Source organism: Saccopteryx bilineata, chromosome 12 (genome assembly GCF_036850765.1).
Source record: "Saccopteryx bilineata isolate mSacBil1 chromosome 12, mSacBil1_pri_phased_curated, whole genome shotgun sequence".
NCBI classification, from domain to species: Eukaryota; Metazoa; Chordata; class Mammalia; order Chiroptera; family Emballonuridae; genus Saccopteryx; species Saccopteryx bilineata.
In genome coordinates this window covers 53,102,277-53,123,085 of record NC_089501.1, presented here as the reverse complement: position 1 = coordinate 53,123,085, position 20,809 = coordinate 53,102,277, and the positions used below count along the sequence as shown (strand labels likewise).

At 50.8% G+C, this 20,809-nt stretch overlaps 1 protein-coding gene across 1 annotated transcript in view; it reads left to right on the top strand.

The window, feature by feature from the left end:
* The window catches only part of PLG (plasminogen), a 40,052-nt gene that overhangs the window by 11,697 nt on the left and 7,546 nt on the right, over positions 1-20,809 (top strand). The window contains exons 5-14 of the mRNA XM_066248515.1: positions 1,593-1,732; positions 4,253-4,373; positions 5,578-5,696; positions 7,042-7,204; positions 8,119-8,264; positions 10,157-10,316; positions 12,248-12,429; positions 14,250-14,398; positions 15,269-15,362; positions 19,508-19,628. Coding sequence (XP_066104612.1) covers positions 1,593-1,732; positions 4,253-4,373; positions 5,578-5,696; positions 7,042-7,204; positions 8,119-8,264; positions 10,157-10,316; positions 12,248-12,429; positions 14,250-14,398; positions 15,269-15,362; positions 19,508-19,628 — 1,395 coding nt within the window. The remainder of the gene's footprint in view (positions 1-1,592; positions 1,733-4,252; positions 4,374-5,577; positions 5,697-7,041; positions 7,205-8,118; positions 8,265-10,156; positions 10,317-12,247; positions 12,430-14,249; positions 14,399-15,268; positions 15,363-19,507; positions 19,629-20,809) is intronic.

Here is a 20,809-nt window from a genome sequence, read left to right as displayed (position 1 = left end):
TGCATTTTCTCTACACCCAGCTGGAACCGGTGCACAAGCCGGCACAGAGGGACCCTCATTGATGTTGATAGAGAATAGTTGGATTATTTCCAGCCCCAAAGCAGAAAACAGTTGTTCTCCATTCACTCCTGTGTATAGACTTTTCTGGAAGGCCTAGACCACAGAAGGATGCCTAGTAGAAAAGGAGCAAGAAACCATGAATTCTAGGCTGAGTCTAGGACTCAACTGGCTGAAGTCAAACGTGGCAAATTAGAACTCTCACCACGTGCTCATCTTGGCTTTGTGGAGCGAAAGAGTACAACACAATATAAATGAAAATGGATTGTCTCGCAATTTGCCAACTTATTTTAGTGTCATTCTGATTGTCTGTGCCCCCGGAGGGCATTAGGTGGCATTCAGTTCTCAGAAACAATGCTTCTCCAGCAGGATCATGGCGCCCTCTACCCTGAGTCCCCCTCTAGAGTGCCTTTAGAGCAGGGGTCTCAAACTCAACTCAGCATGTGGGCTGCAGAGCAAGATCACAGCCATTTGGCGGGCCGCACTAGGTCTACAAAAGGCAACTGTTACGCAACACTTTTCTCACTGCAGCTGAAAACAAAAAAAAAATCAGTACAACATTGTTCGGCGGGCTGCATGCGGCCCGCGGGCCGCGAGTTTGAGACCCCTGCTTTAGAGCATCCCCAGGAGATGGGCAGATCTAATATCCGCAGGACGTTAAGGCTGTTAGAGGTAAAATGATCAAGTAAATGGACCAATCATAGACCATCAGGGGCCTCAGAGCTAATCTAACCCCTCTCTGGGCCCACGGACAAGGAAACAGAGGTTCCATTTACCAAAATCAAGTACATAGAAGAGTCAGAAACAAAACCTGCCTTTGTAGACTCCAAGTCCTGGGCTTTTGATGTAATTTGTTATCTCTACACAGCAATTCATCTCTAGATCTGAAAATGAGCTTAACTGCGCCCTCCCCCCCCCCCCACACTCCCCCACTAAATCTGGCTGCATCTCAGAGAGAACCGGGTGTTTGGAATAAAAAAGGTCTGACTAGATTCTTGAAATGCTACTTAGTAACTGTTCCAACTTGGGCAAGACTTGTCTGGTCTTACATTGCTGTGTCTCAGTTTATTCATCTGTAAACTAGGAATAATAACATTCCTGGTAGGATATAATAATAATAATAATAATATTCTCTAAACAAGAGAATGTATAGAAAGGTTTTGTATAGCCCCTGGAGCATGGTTCAACGCAGGCAAAATGGTGTGAACTGCTATCATTTTTAGGGAGAAAGGCAACTAACAGAAGCAGGTGTTTGTCACGAATCAAGAATCTGTCAGGAGTTTGAGGCTTTGTTTCTACTCTCTGTGCATAAAAACCGTGTCCGTAAGTAGAGTAGCAACGGCGATGTCAGGGTACCAGCAGAGAACAGACACAAACACCGGGCGACACACATCCTTCCGCACGGCGCCAGCACGCAGGCGCTCGGGCTGCAGAGCCTCGACCGCGGGTGGGGCAGAGAAGGCCCCTCGTCCTGTGCTGCTGACAGCGTGCTGATGTTGCACACGCCATCAGTGGTTCCTCTCCACCCTGTGCAGTTTCTCGCCCGCGACCCACCCGTCAGAGGGCCTGGAGGAGAACTACTGCCGGAACCCGGACGGCGACAAGAAGGGGCCCTGGTGTTACACCATGGACCGCAGCACCCGATTCGGCTACTGCGACATCCCCGAATGCGAAGGTCAGGAGCGCTCTGGACACCGTTCAGATCTGCCTTTATCTGCACAGCGATAAATTTGGCTGTAAAGCGATTTCCCGCAGGGATGTTGTGAATGATCATTTAGTGCCATGTCTGACAAAACTGAGTCACATATGAACCTTGTGGAAAGGATCGAAATTGGCTCAGGCCCCCCACCCCACATTGACCGGAATTATTTCTATTAAAATGTTCCTTCAGTGTGTACAAATATAAAACGACATGTAAACTCTAAATAAAGTGTCGAGGCTGAATGCTTGACACAGTAGAAAGATGAAAACAGATTTGTGATTCAACAGGTGAAACAAAATCACCAAGTCAGTGCAATTCAAACAAACAACACTAATTTGATGTGGGAGACTTGGCTATTGTGCGGAAGCTAAACCTTGAACTTGTTTTTAAATCAGCAGCTCATGATTTTAATGAACCAGCCAATTTCACAGCACACCTCAGAAGTCAGTGCTAAACATGAAAAACATCCTATTGAAAAAGAAAATGTTCAGCATTTCACATTTCCTGCTCCATTCATTGTTGGTGCAAGGCAGGGAGGGAGGACAGTGGGTTTGTGTGACCATGTTCCACTCTGGGGACTCTTTTATTTGTATACTGTTATGAGGTCAGTTGTCCCTTAATTGATGTGAATGCATCATTTCTGTATCAAGTCTGACTCTTTTTTTCCTTATTACCCCATAAAACCGAAAGTTATCTATTACCCTGCAGCCCAATGTTATTTCAATAATTCCAAATCAAAGCTTCTGTGGCCTTTTTGTTTGTTTGTTTTTTTGTATTTTTCTGAAGTTGGAAACAGCGAGGCAGTCAGACTCCTGCATGTGCCCGGGATCCACCCGGCATGCCCACCAGGGGCCGATGCTCTGCCCATCTGGGGGCATAACTCTGCCGCAATCAGAGCCATTCTAGTGCCTGAGGCAGAGGCCACAGAGCCATCCTCAGTGCCCGGGCAAACTCTGCTCCAGTGGAGCCTTGGCTGCGGGAAGGGAAGAGAGAAACAGAGAGAAAGGAGGGGGGGGGGTGGAGAAGCAGATGGGCTCTTCTCCTGTGTGCCCTGGCCGGGACTCCCGCACACCAGGCCGACACTCTACCACTGAGCCAACCGGCCAGGGCACCACAGTTTTTTTATCCACTTATTCACTGATGGGCACAGGGGCTGTTTCCAGACCTTCGCTATTGTTAGTAGCACTGCAATGAGGGTGCATCTGTTCTTTCAAAGTAGTGTTTTGTGATTCTTTTTTTTTTTTTTTTGCATTTTTCTGAAGCTGGAAACAGGGAGAGTGATTCTTAAGAGATAGTCCTGCCCCTGGCTGGTTGGCTCAGTGGTAGAGCATCGGCCTGGCGTGTGGGAGTCCCGGGTTCGATTCCCGGCCAGGGCACACAGGAGAAGCGTCCATCTGCTTCTCCACCCCTCCCCCTCTCCTTCCTCTCTGTCTCTCTCTTCCCCTCCCACAGCTGAGGCTCCATTGGAGCAAAGATGGCCCGGGCGCTGGGGATGGCTCCTTGGCTCTGCCCCAGGCGCTAGAGTGGCTCTGATCGCGACAGAGTGACGCCCTGGATGGGCAGAGCATCGCCCCCTGGTGGGATGCTGGGTGGATCCCGGTCGGGCGCATGCAGGAGTCTGTCTGACTGCCTCCCCGTTTCCAGCTTCAGAAAAATACAAAAAAAAAAGAGATAGTCCCAAAGTTCCAAAAGTGGTATAGCTGGGTATAACGCAGACTCATTTTTTTTAATTTTTTTTTGAGGAACCCCCAGACTGTTTTCCACAGTGGCTGCACCAGTCTGCATTCCCACCAGCAGTGCAGGAGGGTTCCCTTTTCTCCACATCCTCGCCAGCACTTGTTTGTTGCAAGAAAGCAAAGAACAGGCAGTCATGCTTTTCAAGCATATAAAGAGCGCTGCTGTCGCTGTAGGCGAATACTGTCCCCCAGTGAGGACATGAGCACAAACAAAACCCCGGCACTCAAAGCCAGGGAGGATGCGGTCATCCATACTGTCAGATAATTTCATAGAAATTGCTGGAGATCATTATTGAAACGAAGACACCAAATACTTTAAAAAACAACAACCACCACAACCCAGACTTTTGAGAAAATGTCCACCCTTCCCCAACTCCTCCCTCCCACCAAGGGCCAGTGCATCTCAGTTTGAGGACAGGGCATTATGGAGTTTCCGGATTTGGTCATAACTATAACAGCGGAGCGGCTCTTGATCGAAATATGCTAATTTTACCCTTTGAAGTAAAGTGACATTTTATGTTGTATTAGAAAATCGAGTTTTTATTGCCAGTTTCTTTCATTTACTTATTTGTTTGTTTATTATTTATTTATTTTGCCCAGTGATTGTTGGGAAGCGCGTGTGAGCAGGGGTGAGGGGTGGGGGTGGGGGGGTGGGGGTGGGTGTTCGCGACACGCCTGGCGGGAGTCTCGTTCTCGCTCTTCGTTGCTTTACTCACTTCAGTTTCCCTCTTTCTTTCCTCCTTGTCCCTCTGCCCAGAGGAATGCATGCACTGCAGCGGAGAACACTACGAGGGCAACATCTCCAGTACCACGTCCGGGCTCGAATGCCAGTCCTGGGACTCTCAGACCCCGCACGCTCACGGCTTCATTCCTTCCAAGTAGGTCCCTAGGGAAAAGACATTCGCTGATGGCCGCTGGGCAGCTCCGGGGGGCGTTGCCTGGTGTTTGGCTGCGTTCTGGTTCCTCAAGTGGCCGTATCTGCCCCACGGCCATTGTCCTGGAGAGCACCGCCCTTTCTGCACTGCTGCTGACCTTCCCCTTCCGTCTCTGGCTAAGGTCGGACCTCACCGCACTTTAACAAAAAACGTACAGCAAATGAGACTGAGCCCCAGACTTTACTGCGGAAAACAGCGCCACGGAGTTGCTGTGCCTTTCACTCCAATAGTTAACTTGAAACACAGCTGTGGCCTTTATTTATTTTTTAATATTTTATTTGTTGATTTTAGAGAGAGGAGGAAGAGAGAGAGAGAGAGAAAGGAGGGGAAGAATGGGAAGCATCAACTCATAGCAGTTGCTTCTCGTTATGGGCTTCGACCGGGCACACGCAGGGTTTCTAACCAGCAACCTCTGCGTTCCAGGTCGATACTTTGTCCTCTGCGCCACCACAGGTCGGGCTACTGTTGCCTTTTCCATTAAAGAGGAAACATGGGAAATGACCCCAAGGCTGTGAACTGGGTACATTCACTTCTAGGAAAGAGATGATTGTGGAAGCCACTGCTGTTCGCTTAGTCCGTCCTGCCTGAGCCTTTACAGCCCCAGAGAGGGGCGTGGAATAAACCCAGAAGGCTGCAGGCATGGCGTGCATCTCACGGTCCGAGCCCTGGGTCCCTGCCCAGGGGGCTCACTGGCCTGCACCCTTGGGCGAGGTGCTCACAGGATCACAGCTTGTCCTTTTCAGTTTCCGTATGCATCAAGGTAGCAGGACTGGAACCTGGTGGACCAGAAACATTGTTTCTTTAAGCACCGAAGATGGCCACCAACAAGTACCTGGTCTTTTACAAACAGCTGTTGTTGGCCCTTGAGTAACTAGAGTCTGTTTACATGTTTTCCAGCCAGCCAAAAGAATACAGTTGCTAATTCCGTTGTATGATTTTTATACATGTAAGCCATTAGGACAACAGTCCCTAGACCCCTGAGCTAGTCTTTCTCTGGAGACTGTCATCTCTCTGAGGACAGTTCATCTAGTCACCCCTGTGGTGCTGGACGGTGCCTGTCCCACGGCAGGTGCCCGATGTCCGCTCGTCCACAGTGATTCTTACCTGTAAATGTTCAGTGCTGTCAACATCCTTCTCGCCCATTCAGATTCCCAAGCAAGAACCTGAGGAAGAATTACTGCCGGAACCCTGATGGGGAGCCCCGCCCATGGTGCTTCACCACGGACCCCAACAAGCGCTGGGAATTCTGTGACATCCCACGCTGCAGTAAGTCTGCCCCCTGCCCGGTCCTCGGGGGTCCCTGCCCGCCCTGCTCTTGCAGTCAAGAACACAGCATGTATCTGTGTCTGAGAATTGTGTCTAGAACGTGCCCCACAAATGCAGCGGGGTGTGATCGCTCTGTTAAAACAACCTACTGGTTACTGTCGGTAACTGTCAGAGCATCCGTTGGTCATGGGCTTTTTTATTTATTTTTTCCTGTCAAAGATAGTTGAATGTGGGCTCTTGGAGGTAGTGCTGACATCTTTCAAGGGGAGTCAGACCCATGCTTTCTGTGCACAGATGTCATTATCAACCAGAGTTCTGCTGCTTTGTAAACTCTGGCGGTGTCTCTGACGTCCAGTTTTCAGGATGTCCGCCTTGTAGGAGAGAAGAGAGCTCAGGGTGAGAAGGTAAAAGGGCTGAGTGAGCAGAAAAGACTTGAAAGAAACAATTTCATAGTATTTTCCTTTGATGAGAATTTGAAGCAAAGGACTAACCGTTTATTTATTTTTTTAAAATATATTTTTTAATTTTTTAAAAATTTTATTTATTCATTTTAGAGAGGAGAGAGAAAAGGAGAGAGGGAAACAGAGAGGGAGAGAGAGAGACAGAGAGAGAAGGGAGGGAGGAGCTGGAAGCATCAACTCCCAGATGTGCCTTGACCAGGCAAGCCCAGGGTTTCGAACTGGCGACCTCAGCATTTCCAGGTAGATGCGGGACTAACCGTTTAGATAGAGAAAGTCATCACAAGTTAAAAGGGACTCAGCAGGCCCCGAGGGCTGGCTTCCTGGTCTTTGCCGGACAGTCGTCCTTTGGCACTCGAGTTTCTCCTTTCGAATATCAGTTTCTCTTTTTGTTCTTTTTTCATCAAGAATTTCGTGATTTCTGGATGCACGCGATCATTCTTGGAGACTTTTTTTGACCTTCTTTCTATGGGTTCTCTGTTGGCTTTATGGAGTGTCACTTTATGGGTGTCACTTGGTTATATTTACTCGGTGAATAATTTATTCTTCACAAAGGAAGTTGGGTCATCGGTGTATGTGAAGGGTAGGGGTGAGGGTGACACGCTGACCCTTACCACGTATGACAAACGGAGAAGGAGGACGTAGAATGCGGCATGTAGTCCACGGGTCTTGTTCCTGGACAAGCTTCTCATGAGTTGACCTTGTAGACATAGGTTCTGCCAAGGCAACATCTTCTAAGAACGATCAACAATTGTCAAGTGCCAAATCTCAAGGGAGGGTGAACGGAAAAGAAGGCAGGCTGACGCTCCCCACGTCCGCCCCTGTCCCATTCATCCCTGTGTTCTCCACTTCAAAACGCTTCATTGTCATTTATTATCCCCTTCAAGCCACGCCCCCGCCATCGCCGGGCCCCACGTATCAGTGTCTGAAGGGCAAAGGTGAAAACTATCGCGGAAACGTGGCGGTCACTGTCTCTGGTCACACCTGTCAGAGCTGGAGCGAACAGACCCCGCACAGGCACAGCAGGACGCCGGAAAACTTCCCCTGCAAGTAAGTCCGCCTCCGGACTCATTCCCTGTGGGCTGAGCCAAGTGTGAGATCCCATCGACTTCGCTTTCGATTGAGTTCTTATGGGTAAAGTATTCTGGAATGGAAACTGCTCAAGTCCTAGGCAAGGGAAGTGAAATGCAGCCCGGATTTCCCTGTAATGCTTGTCTTCAAAGTGCAGCTCTTTAGGCAGGCAGCACGGACAGTATCAGAACTATCAGAACGTTGTGAGAAATGCAAAGTCTAGCAGGGGTCGTCAAACTTTTTATAAAAACCGCCCACTTTTGCAGTGCTGGTCAACCTGTTCCCTACCGTGCAACCAAACAGCGCCGCGATTGGCCCATCATGAAAGCTGGAACGCCCACTAGTGGGCGGTAGGGACCAGGTCTACCAGCACTGCAAAAGTGGGCGGTTTTTATAAAAAGTTTGACGACCCCTGGTCCGGATCTGAATCAGAATCTCCGAGGAGTGGGTCCCAGCCCTGTGCTTGACCAGAACCCTACCAAAGGCACAGTATAAAGCTCCAGAGCACTGAAGTTCCAGGCTGTAACACTTAGAGTCTATAGCTACGCTGGATGTATTTTGGGGGGCACAAACATTGTGGAGAATACCCACTGTGTTTTAGTATATTGCACCCTGCCCAACACACAGCAGAACTATACTTTTTGCTTGACTATACATAATCAAGAAATAGGTTTTAATCATTTGTCCCAGAGAGCTTCTGTTGTGCCATAATTCTATGGGCTCCTAAAGAATCTTGCCCTGCTTACATTTCTACCTATTCTTGAGTTTAGGCAATTCTGGAGAATTATTAGCGGGGCATGTGTCCGATAATATCCTCATTAACAAGCGTGTGTACCCCTTGTTATTTATTTAGCCTTTTTGGCAAGCTGAAGTCACAATCACTTCTCTTTCAGGGATCTGAAAGAAAACTACTGTCGGAACCCTGATGGAGAAACAAAACCGTGGTGCTATACAACCAACAGCGAGGTGAGGTGGGAGTATTGCACGATTCCATCCTGTGAGTCCTCGCCATCGTCCCCGGAACTCCTGGACGCCCCAGGTAGGCAAGGGGACTGGGAGCTCACAGGGGGCCCCAGGGCTTTCTCTGGTTTTCTTCCCCAGGGCTGGCCCAGTGTGCAGTTGCTTTGTGTATAGTTGAATTCTGTTCTTGTCAGAGAACGCATTCCATACTAACAATTGTTTTAAATTTGTGGAGGTGTGTTTTTATGGTTCAGGATATGGTCATCTTGGTAAACATTGCGTGTGCTCTTGAAAAGAACATGGCTTCCCGCTGTTGTTGGGTTGAGTGTGTTCTATAAAGGCCGATTCGGTCAAGCTGATTAGCACTGTTTAACTCTTCTGACTCCTTCCTGATCTCCTGTGTCCTGTTCTCTCTATTACTGAGAGAAGGGTGGTGTCTCCAAACTTAGCTGTCCATTTGTCTATTTCTTTTTAGTTTTCTGTTTGCTTTATATATTCTGGAGCTCTTGGTTAAACAGACACACTTAGGATTACTGCGTTTTCTTGAAGAGTGAATGACCTCTTTAGCCTTATGTCTCTCCTTATCTCTGGAACTGTTCCTGGTTTTAAAGTATGCTGATCTGACCACAACCATTGCAGCTCTATTTTCACTCATGTTTGTGTGATGTGTCATTCTTCTTAACCTTCTAGTTGAGATGTTTAGAACATTTACATTTAATGTAATTTTTAATATGATTGGATTTAAATCTACCATCAAGTTAGCTATTTCTCCTTGTCCTATTTGAATTTTGGTCCTTTTATCATCTTTCTCTGTCTTTGTTTGCATTAACTGAACATTTATTTCTTGATTGTCTTATCACCACTATTACTTTAACCAGTTTTTAATCTTTTAATATTCTTTCTAATGTTTATAATATACATATTTAAATGATTACACCCCACTTTCAAATATTATTTTAGTAGATGTATAATGTTGTGTAATTGAATTAACAGAGGCAGCAGATAAACCGACTTTGGCTTTTGTTGTTGCTGCTTTTACCTTAAGTGGGCCATGGGCTTCAAACTCCTCTGGTTATGGGCTGTTGTTCCCTTGTTCTCAGAGTCTGAAGAGTCTTCTCTGTATTCCTAACCAGCCTTAGCTTTTAGCAGTAACTGCATGCCTGCACCACGGTGTGCTCTTAGCCTGATCCTACTAATGGACCGCTGTTTCCTCCTACTGGATGCTGAGCTTTGGTGGAGGTAGACATTCTCGAGCTTCCTGGTCTACCCTCAACCTCCGATGAACTCTGTGGACCTGGGCTTTGGAGGTGGTGTTTCTCAGTGTTCCTGTCCCTTCTTCCAAACAAGCTAAAAACTCTTAACTTGTATCTGTGGTGGGTCTTGAGAGGAAGGGTAGCAGGCGTCCGCTTTGTGTTAGTTGGGAGATCCTGGGCATGAGAGGTTTCCAGTTCCTCCAGGAGAATAAGAGTTTTGCCTCCACCTCTCCTGAGAAGTGATGGACCACTCCCTGCTCCATCCCTCAGCAGCTCACGGCCTTGGCTCTGGGTGAACATCAGTCTGGGGAAAGGGGTCACATTGGCCCCCCCGGTGGCAGCTGGTCACCACGTGACCTGCAGCCTACACCATGGAATGTGTCTCCTTGAGAACTGCCTAACTGCATAAACACCCAGTGGACATTCATAAAAAAAGAAAAAAAAAGCCTTGCACATGAGTACAATTCCCAATTATAAGCACTCTGACCTGCTTATCGCCCCTCCCCCGAGTTTTAAATTAAATATTTACAAAAAAAGAAAAAAAGGTCATTAAAGTTCTGGACTGTTACAGATCTGTTCTTTCCTTTGCACGTCCACCCGCCTGTCAGTGTGGAACAGCGTTAATTCACAGACACTGCTGTTCCGTTTGCATTGCAGAGCGCTCCACGCAGGTCCTGTTCTGGCCGTTGTCCACTGACCTCTCCTGCCTCTGTTTCAGTGCCGCCCGAGCAGACCCCTGTGGTCCAGGAGTGTTACCAGGGCAACGGGCAGAGTTACCGAGGCACCTCCTCCACCACCATCACGGGAAAGAAGTGTCAGTCCTGGTCATCTATGTCCCCACACCAGCACAAGATGACCCCACAGAAATACCCGGATGCGTATGTCTTTGATTTTCTACCATAGAGGAGAGCGACAGCTAGCTCAGATTCGTTAGAAGGGTCGTGTTTACGTTCACCTCTCAGAAGCGAACGTCTCGGGGCTCCAGCACGTGAGGCACAACGTCTCAGGCCGCCTTGTTTCTGAGCAAACGTTCTGCTGGAAGAGACGTGAGAGGCCCCTCTCCTCCCTGAGCAGTTTTGTGGAAGCTGGGGGTGGGGGTCTGTCACTGGGTCCGGGCATCTGTAACCTGACCTGTCCGGACACAGCGGACCTGAGCACGGGTGGTCCGAGGGGCTTCCTGGACAGGAAGAGGAAGAGCAAGCAGGAAGGCAGACGCGAGTCAGGCAGCGTACAGGGGCTGATAGATCCGCCTTTTCACCATAGATGGATAAGCCTTTCAGCACACCCAGGGGCTCGGACAGCCTCTGACTGACTTCCTCGGGCTGTGGACCCAAGCGTGAGACTGTCCCTTGTCCGTAGTATCTACCATATATCATGTTAGACTCATATATGTAATATGTGAATTAGATCCATGTATATAACACGTTTCAAATCTCCTTGGACAGCCACAGGTCATGGGTCTAAACGGGAAGGGGAATGCCAAGGCTGAGAATCCTGCGAGGCTGCGGGATGACCTGGGGGTCCCTGGGGGTCCCTGGGGGACCCCAGCACCCAGCACCCCAGGCCCCTCGCCCGCTATGTTTCTTACCCAACTTTCCCCGACTTCCCCACAAGCCCTGAGCCCCCTCAGGTCCCCGAGTCTCTCCAGATGTCTCTCTCCACCCGTGTCCCCCCCCGCTCTGTGGCCCCATCTCTGTTTGCAGTCCCTGCATGGCTGCCGCGCAGGAGGGGAGATGGGGGGGTGGAGTGAGCACGATGCGGGGTTCCTCCCCACGCCCCCGAATGCGTCCTATGGAATCGACCTCCCGTCTGGGAGCGAGTTTTCCAGGTGGCTCCCAGAAGTCTTTCACACCCTGAACCCACTTGACCTACCAGATACGATATTCACAGCTGTATTATTTATTTATTTATTTTTCATTTTTCTGAAGCTGGAAACGGGGAGGCAGTCAGACAGACTCCCACATATGCTCAACCAGGATCCACCTGGCATACCCACCAGGGGGCGATGTTCTGCCCATCCGGGGCGTCACTCTGTTGAGACCAGAGCCACTCTAGCGCCTGGGGCAGAGGCCAAGGAGCCATCCCCAGTGCCCCGGCCATCTTTGCTCCAATGGAGCCTCGCTGCGGGAGGGGAAGAGAGAGAGAGAGGAAGGAGAGGGGGAGGGGTGGAGAAGCAAATGGGCGCTTCTCCTGTGTGCCCTGGCGGGGAATTGAACCCGGGACTTCTGCACGCCAGGCCGACGCTCTACCACTGAGCCAACTGGCCAGGGCCAGCTGTATTATTTTCATTGTCGATGACACCATTTCAACTACACGGTGCGTGAATATACCACCATGGAAGGCGTGCCGTGATCTTGTATGTCATTTCTTCCTTGGGGAAATACATTTTGGTTCTGGCTTTCACAGCCCTATGTAGCCAAACACAGAGACACAGACAGAGAGAGAGAGAAATGTTCGTACGTGCATAGAAAAAAAAAATCTAAAATATATGCTTCAGGCTCCGAATTGGAAAGGAGACGTTCTGAGACTTTCTTTACACAGGTATATATCATCTTAGTTTCTGTGTGGATCATGCCTTGATTTTGATTTGGGGTATAAAAACAGTCATCTGTTTTTAACAATATTTCAATGTTGAGGACCCGTGCTTGTGGCATTTAGGATAAGAAGGAGCACGTTTGGTAACCCTCGTGGAAATATTTCAAAGCCGCTTGCTGAGACTTCGTGGAAAATAGACGCAGAGGGTGTTAGGGTGCTCCCCCCACAGGCGCCTCCTCTCACTCCCTCCCTCCCTCTCCTGTGGCATTTACAGCGGCTTGACCATGAACTACTGCAGGAATCCGGACGGTGACAAAGGCCCCTGGTGTTACACCACCGACCCGAGAGTCCGGTGGGAGTTCTGCAACCTGAATAAGTGCTCAGACAGCCCAGAGACTGTCACACACGCTCCGCCCGAAGCCCAGGTCATCAACGCAGAGAGCCCCGCAGAAGCAGGTAAGCATCGGAGGCCAGATGTCTGTGTGTTTGGGCACTGGGACAAAAGCCACAGGAAGCTCACGGGTGCAGAGGATTCCCGCGGGGACTTGAACGGGTGCGGGAGGAAGCCTCCGCCGGCATGTTGTCTGGGGGGCCGGCACGCTGCCTGGGGGGGCCGGCACGTGGTTTGGGGGGGCCGGCACGTGGCCTGGGGGACCGGCACGTTGTCTGGGGGGGCTGGCACGTGGCCTGGGGGGCCGGCGTGTTGTCGGGGGGGGGCGGCGTGTTGTCTGGGGGGCCGGCGTGTTGTCTGGGGGGGCCGCGTGTTGTCTGGGGGGCCGGCGTGTTGTCTGGGGGGCTGGCATGCGGTCTGGGAGGCCGGCATGTTGTCTGGGGGGCCGGCATGTTGTCTGGGGGGACTGGCACGTGGCCTGGGGGGCCGGCATGTTGTCTGGGGGGCCGGCAGGGCTGCTGCCGCTGGTGTAATGTGGGCGGGGGCGTGTCTTCAGGACCTGAAACCACAGGTGGATAGAATGGTGAGCCTGGGTGGATGGAGAGATTGATAAGGGTGGCGTTGGCTGAGATGGGACTTTCTAGAAGAGAGTCCCTGCCTCCTCCATGGAGGAGTAGATTAATTTGGCTTCGAATATACTGAATTAGGGGTGCTAGTGAGACAGTCAGGTGATGCTCTCCAACGAACACTTGGGACGTGGGTCTGTGGCTGTAAGGGTCACTGGGCCTGGATGCAAGAATGAGGTTGTCCCCTGAGGCGGTCACCTTTCCCTGCTTTCCTGGCCCCTGGTTGCCGCTCTGGCTGCCCAGCACCTGGTCCTTAGGTTGTCAGGCAGCGGGCAAATGCTCTGCCCCTTTGCAGCATGAGGAAACGCAGAGGAGGCTCATTCTCCCCTGCCCCAGTGGGAACACCCAGGGGCCGCGTGGCCTGTCTGACCACTCTCAAATCATTCACGAGTCTCCAGACAGTAATGACTGTAGTGAGAGCTTGGTTTGGAGCTGAGAGCCCTCTCCTTCCCTGAGGTGGGTTCGGCTCTTCCAGGATGTTGGGATCTCACCTGCTCCCCCCTGACCAGTGTGAACCCCCCTCCTTCCTTCACCGGGTGCCCCTCCTGGGTAAGATGTGAGGTGACCTCACGTGGCTCCACTCTTAGTGTGTGGGTCACTCACACACCCAGGTCCTGGCAACTGTTAGGGTGCGGCTGCCCAGCAAGCCCCCTCCTTGGCAGAGAGGCTGCCTGGTCCAGTTTCTGCTGTTCGGCTTTTCCGAGTGGCCATCAGGGCACTGCTGCCCTTTCTCCCTCCCCACCCCCCCTCGGCGACACACATCAACTCCTCTGAGGAGTCTTGTGGGAGCCCCCGTTTCCCGGGTTTGAGCTGAGGGACAGGCATGGAGAAAGGTGTCCCAGTTCATCCCTGCGGCCCTTTCCAGCCCAGAGAGTGGAGACTCAAAGCACAGCTAGAGCTGCGTGGACGAGATTTTTCTAAGGAACCCTATGGCGGGGGTTGGAGAGCCGCCCAGCCGCCCTGCCGCCCACAGCAGCCCCCGACCCCCGAGGCCCCTCCCGGTGCTGTCTTACCTCTTACCACAGCGTAACGGCCCCACCTCCACTCTAGCCTCCTGCCTGACTTGTGTTTCCAAACCCGTAAGCATTTCGGGTGACCTGTCAGACAGGCCACGTTCCCAGGAACCCTGGGCGTTCTGGGGCTCCGGAGAGTGTGGCCACAGAGGTCATCGCCAGAGCAACCGGATGCTGCCACGCTCTGCTCCTCACCGGCGGGGGTCTACGGAGGGGGCCCTGACCACCCCCTTCTCTCCCCCACAGACTGCATGTTCGGGAATGGGAAGGCGTATCGGGGCAAGAGGGCGACCACCGCCTCCGGCACCCCCTGCCAGGGCTGGGCTGCCCAGGAGCCCCACAAACACGGCATCTTCACGCCGCAGACGAACCCCCGGGCGGGTCTGGAGAGGAACGTAAGCCGCTTCCATCGGACTCTGTCTTGCCTTGTGCTGACCAGCTTTGCCAACGGAATGGGTTCTACCTTACAGCAAGCCAGCCTGGGCTGACCTCGGGCGTGGGCGGGGCAGAGGAGGGGAAAGACCCGTGCGCTCAGGGGAGGAAGGCGCAGCGCAATGGGCCTCAGTGCACGGAGCCGGGCAAGCGCGTGTCCACGCCCGTTCCCACTGCCCTCGGCCTCTCCGTCTCCACGGCTGCTATTTCTCGGGTGCCGTGTCTAGTGTCTGTCCCCTAGATTCTGGTGGTCAATGGTGACTTGCGACACTTAAATTGGGTTTTGTTTTGATTTTAGAAAAACAACTAGAGGTCCGTTAGGATTCCACACAGTAGGATTTCCCTCAGTCTCTTACACTTTCCTGTTTCCTTTGAGGGCGTGAATAGGAAGGACAGGGAGGACCTAGCTTTCATGGCCTGACCCACAGAGGGGGCACAGAGCAAGGGAACAGCATTTCTGAGCTACCAGCAGACAGGCTTGCCCGGGGAGACGACTGCTGAAATCACTTCCCATGGCCCTCTATGGCTGCGTCTCCAAGATGGTCGCTGACACAGAGTCTCCCTTGTATATATAATCTCTCCCATCAGTCCCCTCGGGGGCTCTACTCTCCCCCAGGGGCATGGCCTCACGGTTGGAGCTCCTTTTGAACAAGGAGACATGACCAAGACATGGAATGCATCAGAAGTCTCCTAAGTTAACCCCCGGCGCCCCCCTCCGCCCAATGGAGCACCTACCCTGGATATAAGGACAGCCGTGACATGCCTGTGCCTCCGGACCTTCCTCTTCAGCCTCCTGCGTGCCGTTCCATGAACACCTGCCCTCTTTTTTTCAGTACTGCCGTAATCCTGATGGTGACCCCAATGGTCCCTGGTGCTACACGATGGACCCAAAGAAACTCTTTGACTACTGCGACGTCCCCCAGTGTGGTAAGTTATTTTCCTTTTTGAAAGGTACCGGCTTCTCAAATCCATGCAGCCTCACCTCCGTATGGTGGGTCTGCAAGGGGAGGGCCTCCGAGCCGAGCACCCCGAACCCTCTCTTCGTCACGGACCTCGAATGTGTCCTACTGAGGCCCCCCATGTTAGGGAGCCCCCCCTTAAACAAAATAAATACAAAAGTCTCCAAAGGAGCAAGCTTAGAGGCATCCAGTCAGCCTTGGTGAGGATTCCACTGAATTTTCCAGGGTCCAGCCTGGGGTGCAGGGAGGGCACACTTGAAGGCACCCAGATGGGAAAGTTGCCCTTTCAGCCTCTGAGGTAGGAAGGAAAACGCCACCAGCAGGAACCAGCAAAGCATGTGACATGACGTACCCCGGAAACCTGCGAGTTGTCAGGTCCTAGGATTCAGGAGAAAGGGGTGCAACCCCCCCCCCCCCCCCCCCGCAGCCCCGACTTCCTCGGCCTAAGACGGGCTGTCGGTGCCCACGTGCCTGGGAGAAAGCTGCTCTGGGGTCCGGCCTCAATTCCTGAGGCCCTCCCAAGGAGCAAGAGGCTTGGACCAGAGAAAGCGAGTTGACATTAGTTCTGGAAAGTCCGGAAGGACAAACCCACGGGTAGGTCTGGAGAAGGACGGAAGTCACCTTGGCTTGGACCCATCTCAGCACGCAGAACCCGTCCCGGTTTCCCGGGCAACCCGGACGCCCAGGCAGGGCTCGCACGTGCTGGTGTCTGCCTGGCGGCGGACTCTGCCTGGAGGGGACGCTCAGGCTGCAGAGCCACCGAAGCCCCACCGAGATGGTCCAGGGGGGCCGGGTGGGGTCAGGGCATGGCGCCCCACTAGGGGGGTTCTCTGAGGCCACTCCCAGGGGGCGTGGGGGAGGGAGGGGAGTCCGGCGTGCGGGGAGGGGCTCTACTCGGCCGCCCCCGCTGTGCTGTCTGGGTGGAGGGCCAGCTTGCAGCCCAGCTTCCTCAAGTGGGTGTTTCCTCTGTGCTGCCGCAGCTCTGTGGTGGCCCCTGCGCCTCTGTGTCCCGGCTGGGGGTGGTGCCCCTTCAGCGGGTCAGCCCGGGTCCCCAGCTCCTGTCCTCCAGTTGGGTTAGCTCCACTGCCTCTAACCGCCCGGGGCGCCATGCGGGACAGGCTGCCTCCTCCTCGGCAGGATTGCCTTTCAGTCATTGCATCAGCCTGGCATTCCTGCCATGGGCTCCACAGCTGAGTCTGGGAGTCACGCACCCCTGGGTCCCAGGAAGGGACGTAAAGGGGCTGCCCAGGGCGGCCCTCCAACTGAGTCAGGCCTGGAGAGCCTCCTTCTGCAGGGAACCGGTCTCAAAATCAGGCCAGGTGGTCTGACTGGAGCCCTTCTCACCTAGGAGGTTAACCTCACACGCCCAAAATCCTGGTCAGGTGGCGGGAGGCTCCCGGCCTACTAGGAACACCACCCTCCCATTCTTTCTTCTCTAATTGCTTTCTTCCACTAGCTTGATTTTGTGAGGTTACCAGAATTGTAGAAGAGGCCATTTTCGTTGAAGTCGGCCTAGGAAGGTTTATCTCACACTTCCCCTGGGCATCTTGGTGGCTGCAGGCAAACCACCCAATCAAATGTTTCCGTGCATACATTAGAATGTAAGGATTGAAAACAAGGTGAAGGAACTGAGCTGTTTCCTCCCCCCAGCGCTCAGCCTGGCCGGCAGTAAGCAGTATATATACTTGGTACACATTTGCTGAATAAATATGTAAATATGTCTGTGACTTAAACTGTGAAACACAGTTCCTGCAGCATATCCCATCAGGCCAGTGCTTAGAAGGGGGGCTAGCCCACCTGAAGGGACTTTGTGTGTGTGCTTGTGTGGCTTATGCTAACTTTATTTGGATTCTTCAGGATGAGAAATCTCTTTGAGGTTATGATTTTTGTCTATTTAGTTTGTTTACATTTAAAAAAAAAATCTTTTTCTTTAAAGAATTTGTTGCTCATTCCCTGAGAGGTTTTGGATTTTTTCTATATAAATGGAAAATTTCCTAATAATCATTTTCCTTCAAATTTCTCAACTTTACATTATTTCTCATTCACAAGGAAAACTCCTCTTTAAAGTGAAAGCATCCTGTTGACTAATTGTTTGGGCTACATGTAAACTTCTTTACACAGCTCACCTGAAAAATCTGTGTAAATATACAGTGTCATTAAAATAAATTAACACCATGCCAATTGCACGTAAGTCATAGCGCCAATAAAATAATCTGAAGTCAGAATTATATTCTATTTATCCCAGTACTGTACTCTGTTACTCAATTTTATCAAAGAATTATATGAATTTTCTGTAATATTAACTTCAGAAATTGAAGGATGCCCACCTTAAATGTAATTTTTATTTACTTATATTCATTTATTTTAAATTATATATTTATTGGTTGAATGATTTTAATAACTCATTTCAATTCTACTAACACATTCAGCACAAATAATGAAGAAGTAAAAATGAGGCGAGCCTCATCTGTGGTGGCGCAGTGGATAAAGCGTTGACCTGGAACGCTGAGGTCGCCGGTTCAAAACCCTGGGATTACCTGGTCAAGGCACATATGGGAGTTGATGCTTCCTGCTCCTTCCCTCTTCCTTCTCTCTTTCTCTTTCTCTCTCTCTCTCCACCTTCTCTTCTCTCTAAAATAAATAAAGTCTTAAAAAAAAAAAGAAGAAAAAAATATTCATTAAAAAGAAAATGAAGCGAAACTTTCAGTTTTGTTCTGAATGGCAGAACCAGAGTACCACAACCTCTGTAGTTATTCTTTTCTTAGCACATTTGTGCAAGCTTACTTTATGTAAGACACAGTAGCATGCCTGACCAGGCGGTGGTGCAGTGGATAGAGCGTCAGACTATGACACCGAGGACCCAGGCTCGAGACCTTGAGGTCGCCAGCTCGAGCGCCGGCTCATCTGGTTTGAGCAAGGTTCACCAGCTTGGACCCAAGATTGCTGGCTTGAGCAAGGTCACTCCATCTACTGTAGCCCCTCGGTCAAGGCACATGTGAGAAAGCAATCAAACAACTAAGGTGCCGTAACAAAGAATTGATGCTTCTCATCTCTCTTCCTTCTTGTCTGTCTGTCCCTATCTTTCCCTCTCTCTGTCTCTGTCACAAAAAAACGACAAAAAACAAAAGACATAGTAGCAGAGTATAAGTTCAGTATTAGAGAGTAGGCTCCATAATATTCCATGTTTCCTTTTTTTAAGAAAAGACTTCTAGCTACAGTTGCTCAGAACAGGCCACGACAAAGGGAGAGTTATTTGGAAAGGTCAGGTTCCAGGGTCACAGGACAGTAGGCTCTCTGGCTGAGATGGAAAGAAACCCCCTGCAGAATCGCTAGGGACGATGACTTCCACTTAGATCGCTGGAGGTCTTAAAGGGCTCGGGACAGCAGAGATGCATCTTAGGAACCCTGAGCTGCCCTAGGCATTGGTGAGTGCTACGGAAGACAGACACAAACCTTCTTCTCCTGGACCTCCTCAGGCTCGGTGGAGAGGGGAAGTGGGTAGGAGGTAAACAGAGAGGACAGGCATTGGGTGAGTCTTGGGAGGCTTCCGGGAAGAGTGGTCAGAAGCTGGCTGAGAGAAGGCCATATTACAGTTCAGGATAGATTACCCTTGCTACATACAGTCGCATACACACACGTGTACACATATGTGCACACAGTGATTTCCGCTTAGAAATACCCTTATTGCCTTTCAATGGGGATGACAATTATGGTTTTCAGTAAAATTTCTGTGGCTCGGTGGTGGAGGTGGTGGTGGTGGTAATAATGCTATGCCGCTATAGACAGAGATCACAATAACAATTTGGGTCAGTCTAGGTCCTCTCAGAAAAGCTCTCGTTCTAATGCCGAACTATACCAATTTACTTAATCACCCCCCCAAATAATAAAAAGGTACTTATATTTTCATGAAAGGAAAAGGTTCCGTATTGTCTACTACTGCTTTTGAAACTTAGAAAAAGATATTCCAAAACATGCTCATGATCTCACTATTAGTTTGGGCATTGAGATGTCAAAATTTCAGGGCTCTGGCCACGAGCTATTAATGTGTCTTTCGTTGTATGATGAAACTGTTCCCTTTCACTTCAAGTGCGACTCTTTTCTCCTGTGCCACAGTGTCCTCTTCGTTTGATTGCGGAAAGCCCAAGGTGGAGCCGAAGAAATGTCCTGGAAGGGTCGTGGGTGGGTGCGTGGCCAACCCACATTCCTGGCCCTGGCAAATCAGTCTTAGGACAAGGTAACAATCCTACTAGCAACAATGTATTCCTTCCTTCCACCTGAGACCCGCAGCAAAACCTTTCTACAGTCGCACTAAATCCGCAGCTCAGGTATCTGCACCTGCCTTTGCCTTCTCCTTGGGAGGAGTTTTAATTTTTTTTTTAGTTCTCCACTTTGAAAGTAGCCAGAACAGGAATCTTTCTCTTGATCTGGGTGGCTATCATCAACATGTGTAGATGCCACGCTTTATAAGTTCTAATACTGCTGGGAATGTATTGGAGATGCCTGGAAAGTTGATATAGATATCCACAGTCTCCTTGCAAAATAAAGAGAAAGACACATTTTTTAGGAATGTGCCACCTGGTGGAGAACAGAGACCTCATTATCTAGAGTCTATCACAGACACAGAGGTTACTGTATTTAACCCAGAGGGTCTTCACCTGTTCCCAAACATTCTTTTCATGATCACCGTAAGTTAAGAGCGAATAGTTCTGATCCCACAGAACCCTGGGCAGTTTGGGTTATCATTTCAGTGGCCCAGCCTTTAGTTAGCTCTTTCCTGGTGTCTCATGGAACGCACCCACGTGACACAGTGACCGGCTGCTGTGTGCTGCCTCCTTGTCTCGTTTCTGCCCAGCTCACCCGCTGCTCCGGTGCCGGACTCCACCTGCCAGCCGTCCGGCCCCGTGCTTGCGAGAGGCCACTGATAAACTCGGGTCCAGCTGAGCTAGCTTTCTTTTTCTTTGCCTTCTCACTTAGTTACTCCTTTCTATACAGTCTTCACCCTTCCCATACTCCCGATTCCTTCTTTCCCAAACCGCGCTGCAGTCTTTTCCTGACCGATGACTGGCTTCGCGCCCTTACTATTTATTTGTGTTCTGTTCGTTACCATCTGCTTCAGAGCGGCTCACGCCTTTTTCATGAGCTACCATGTGCCTAAACAGTCCTGTAAAGTAAATGATTTGGGAGCCATCTCCTCCCCCACCCCCCACCCAAGGGAATTTTCTCAGGTAAACTCCCATGACCACAACGTGCAGGGTCACATTCGGTTGCCTGAAGAATGACTCATCAGGTCTTGCATAGATGTCTGATCAAAAAGCAATGGAAGAGCCCTCGGGGGATGGTTTTTGCCTCGCCCCTTCTGTGATGTCCGGGGCTAACCAAAGCCAGGGAGGTGGGCTTCACACTGGAGCCCGGGGT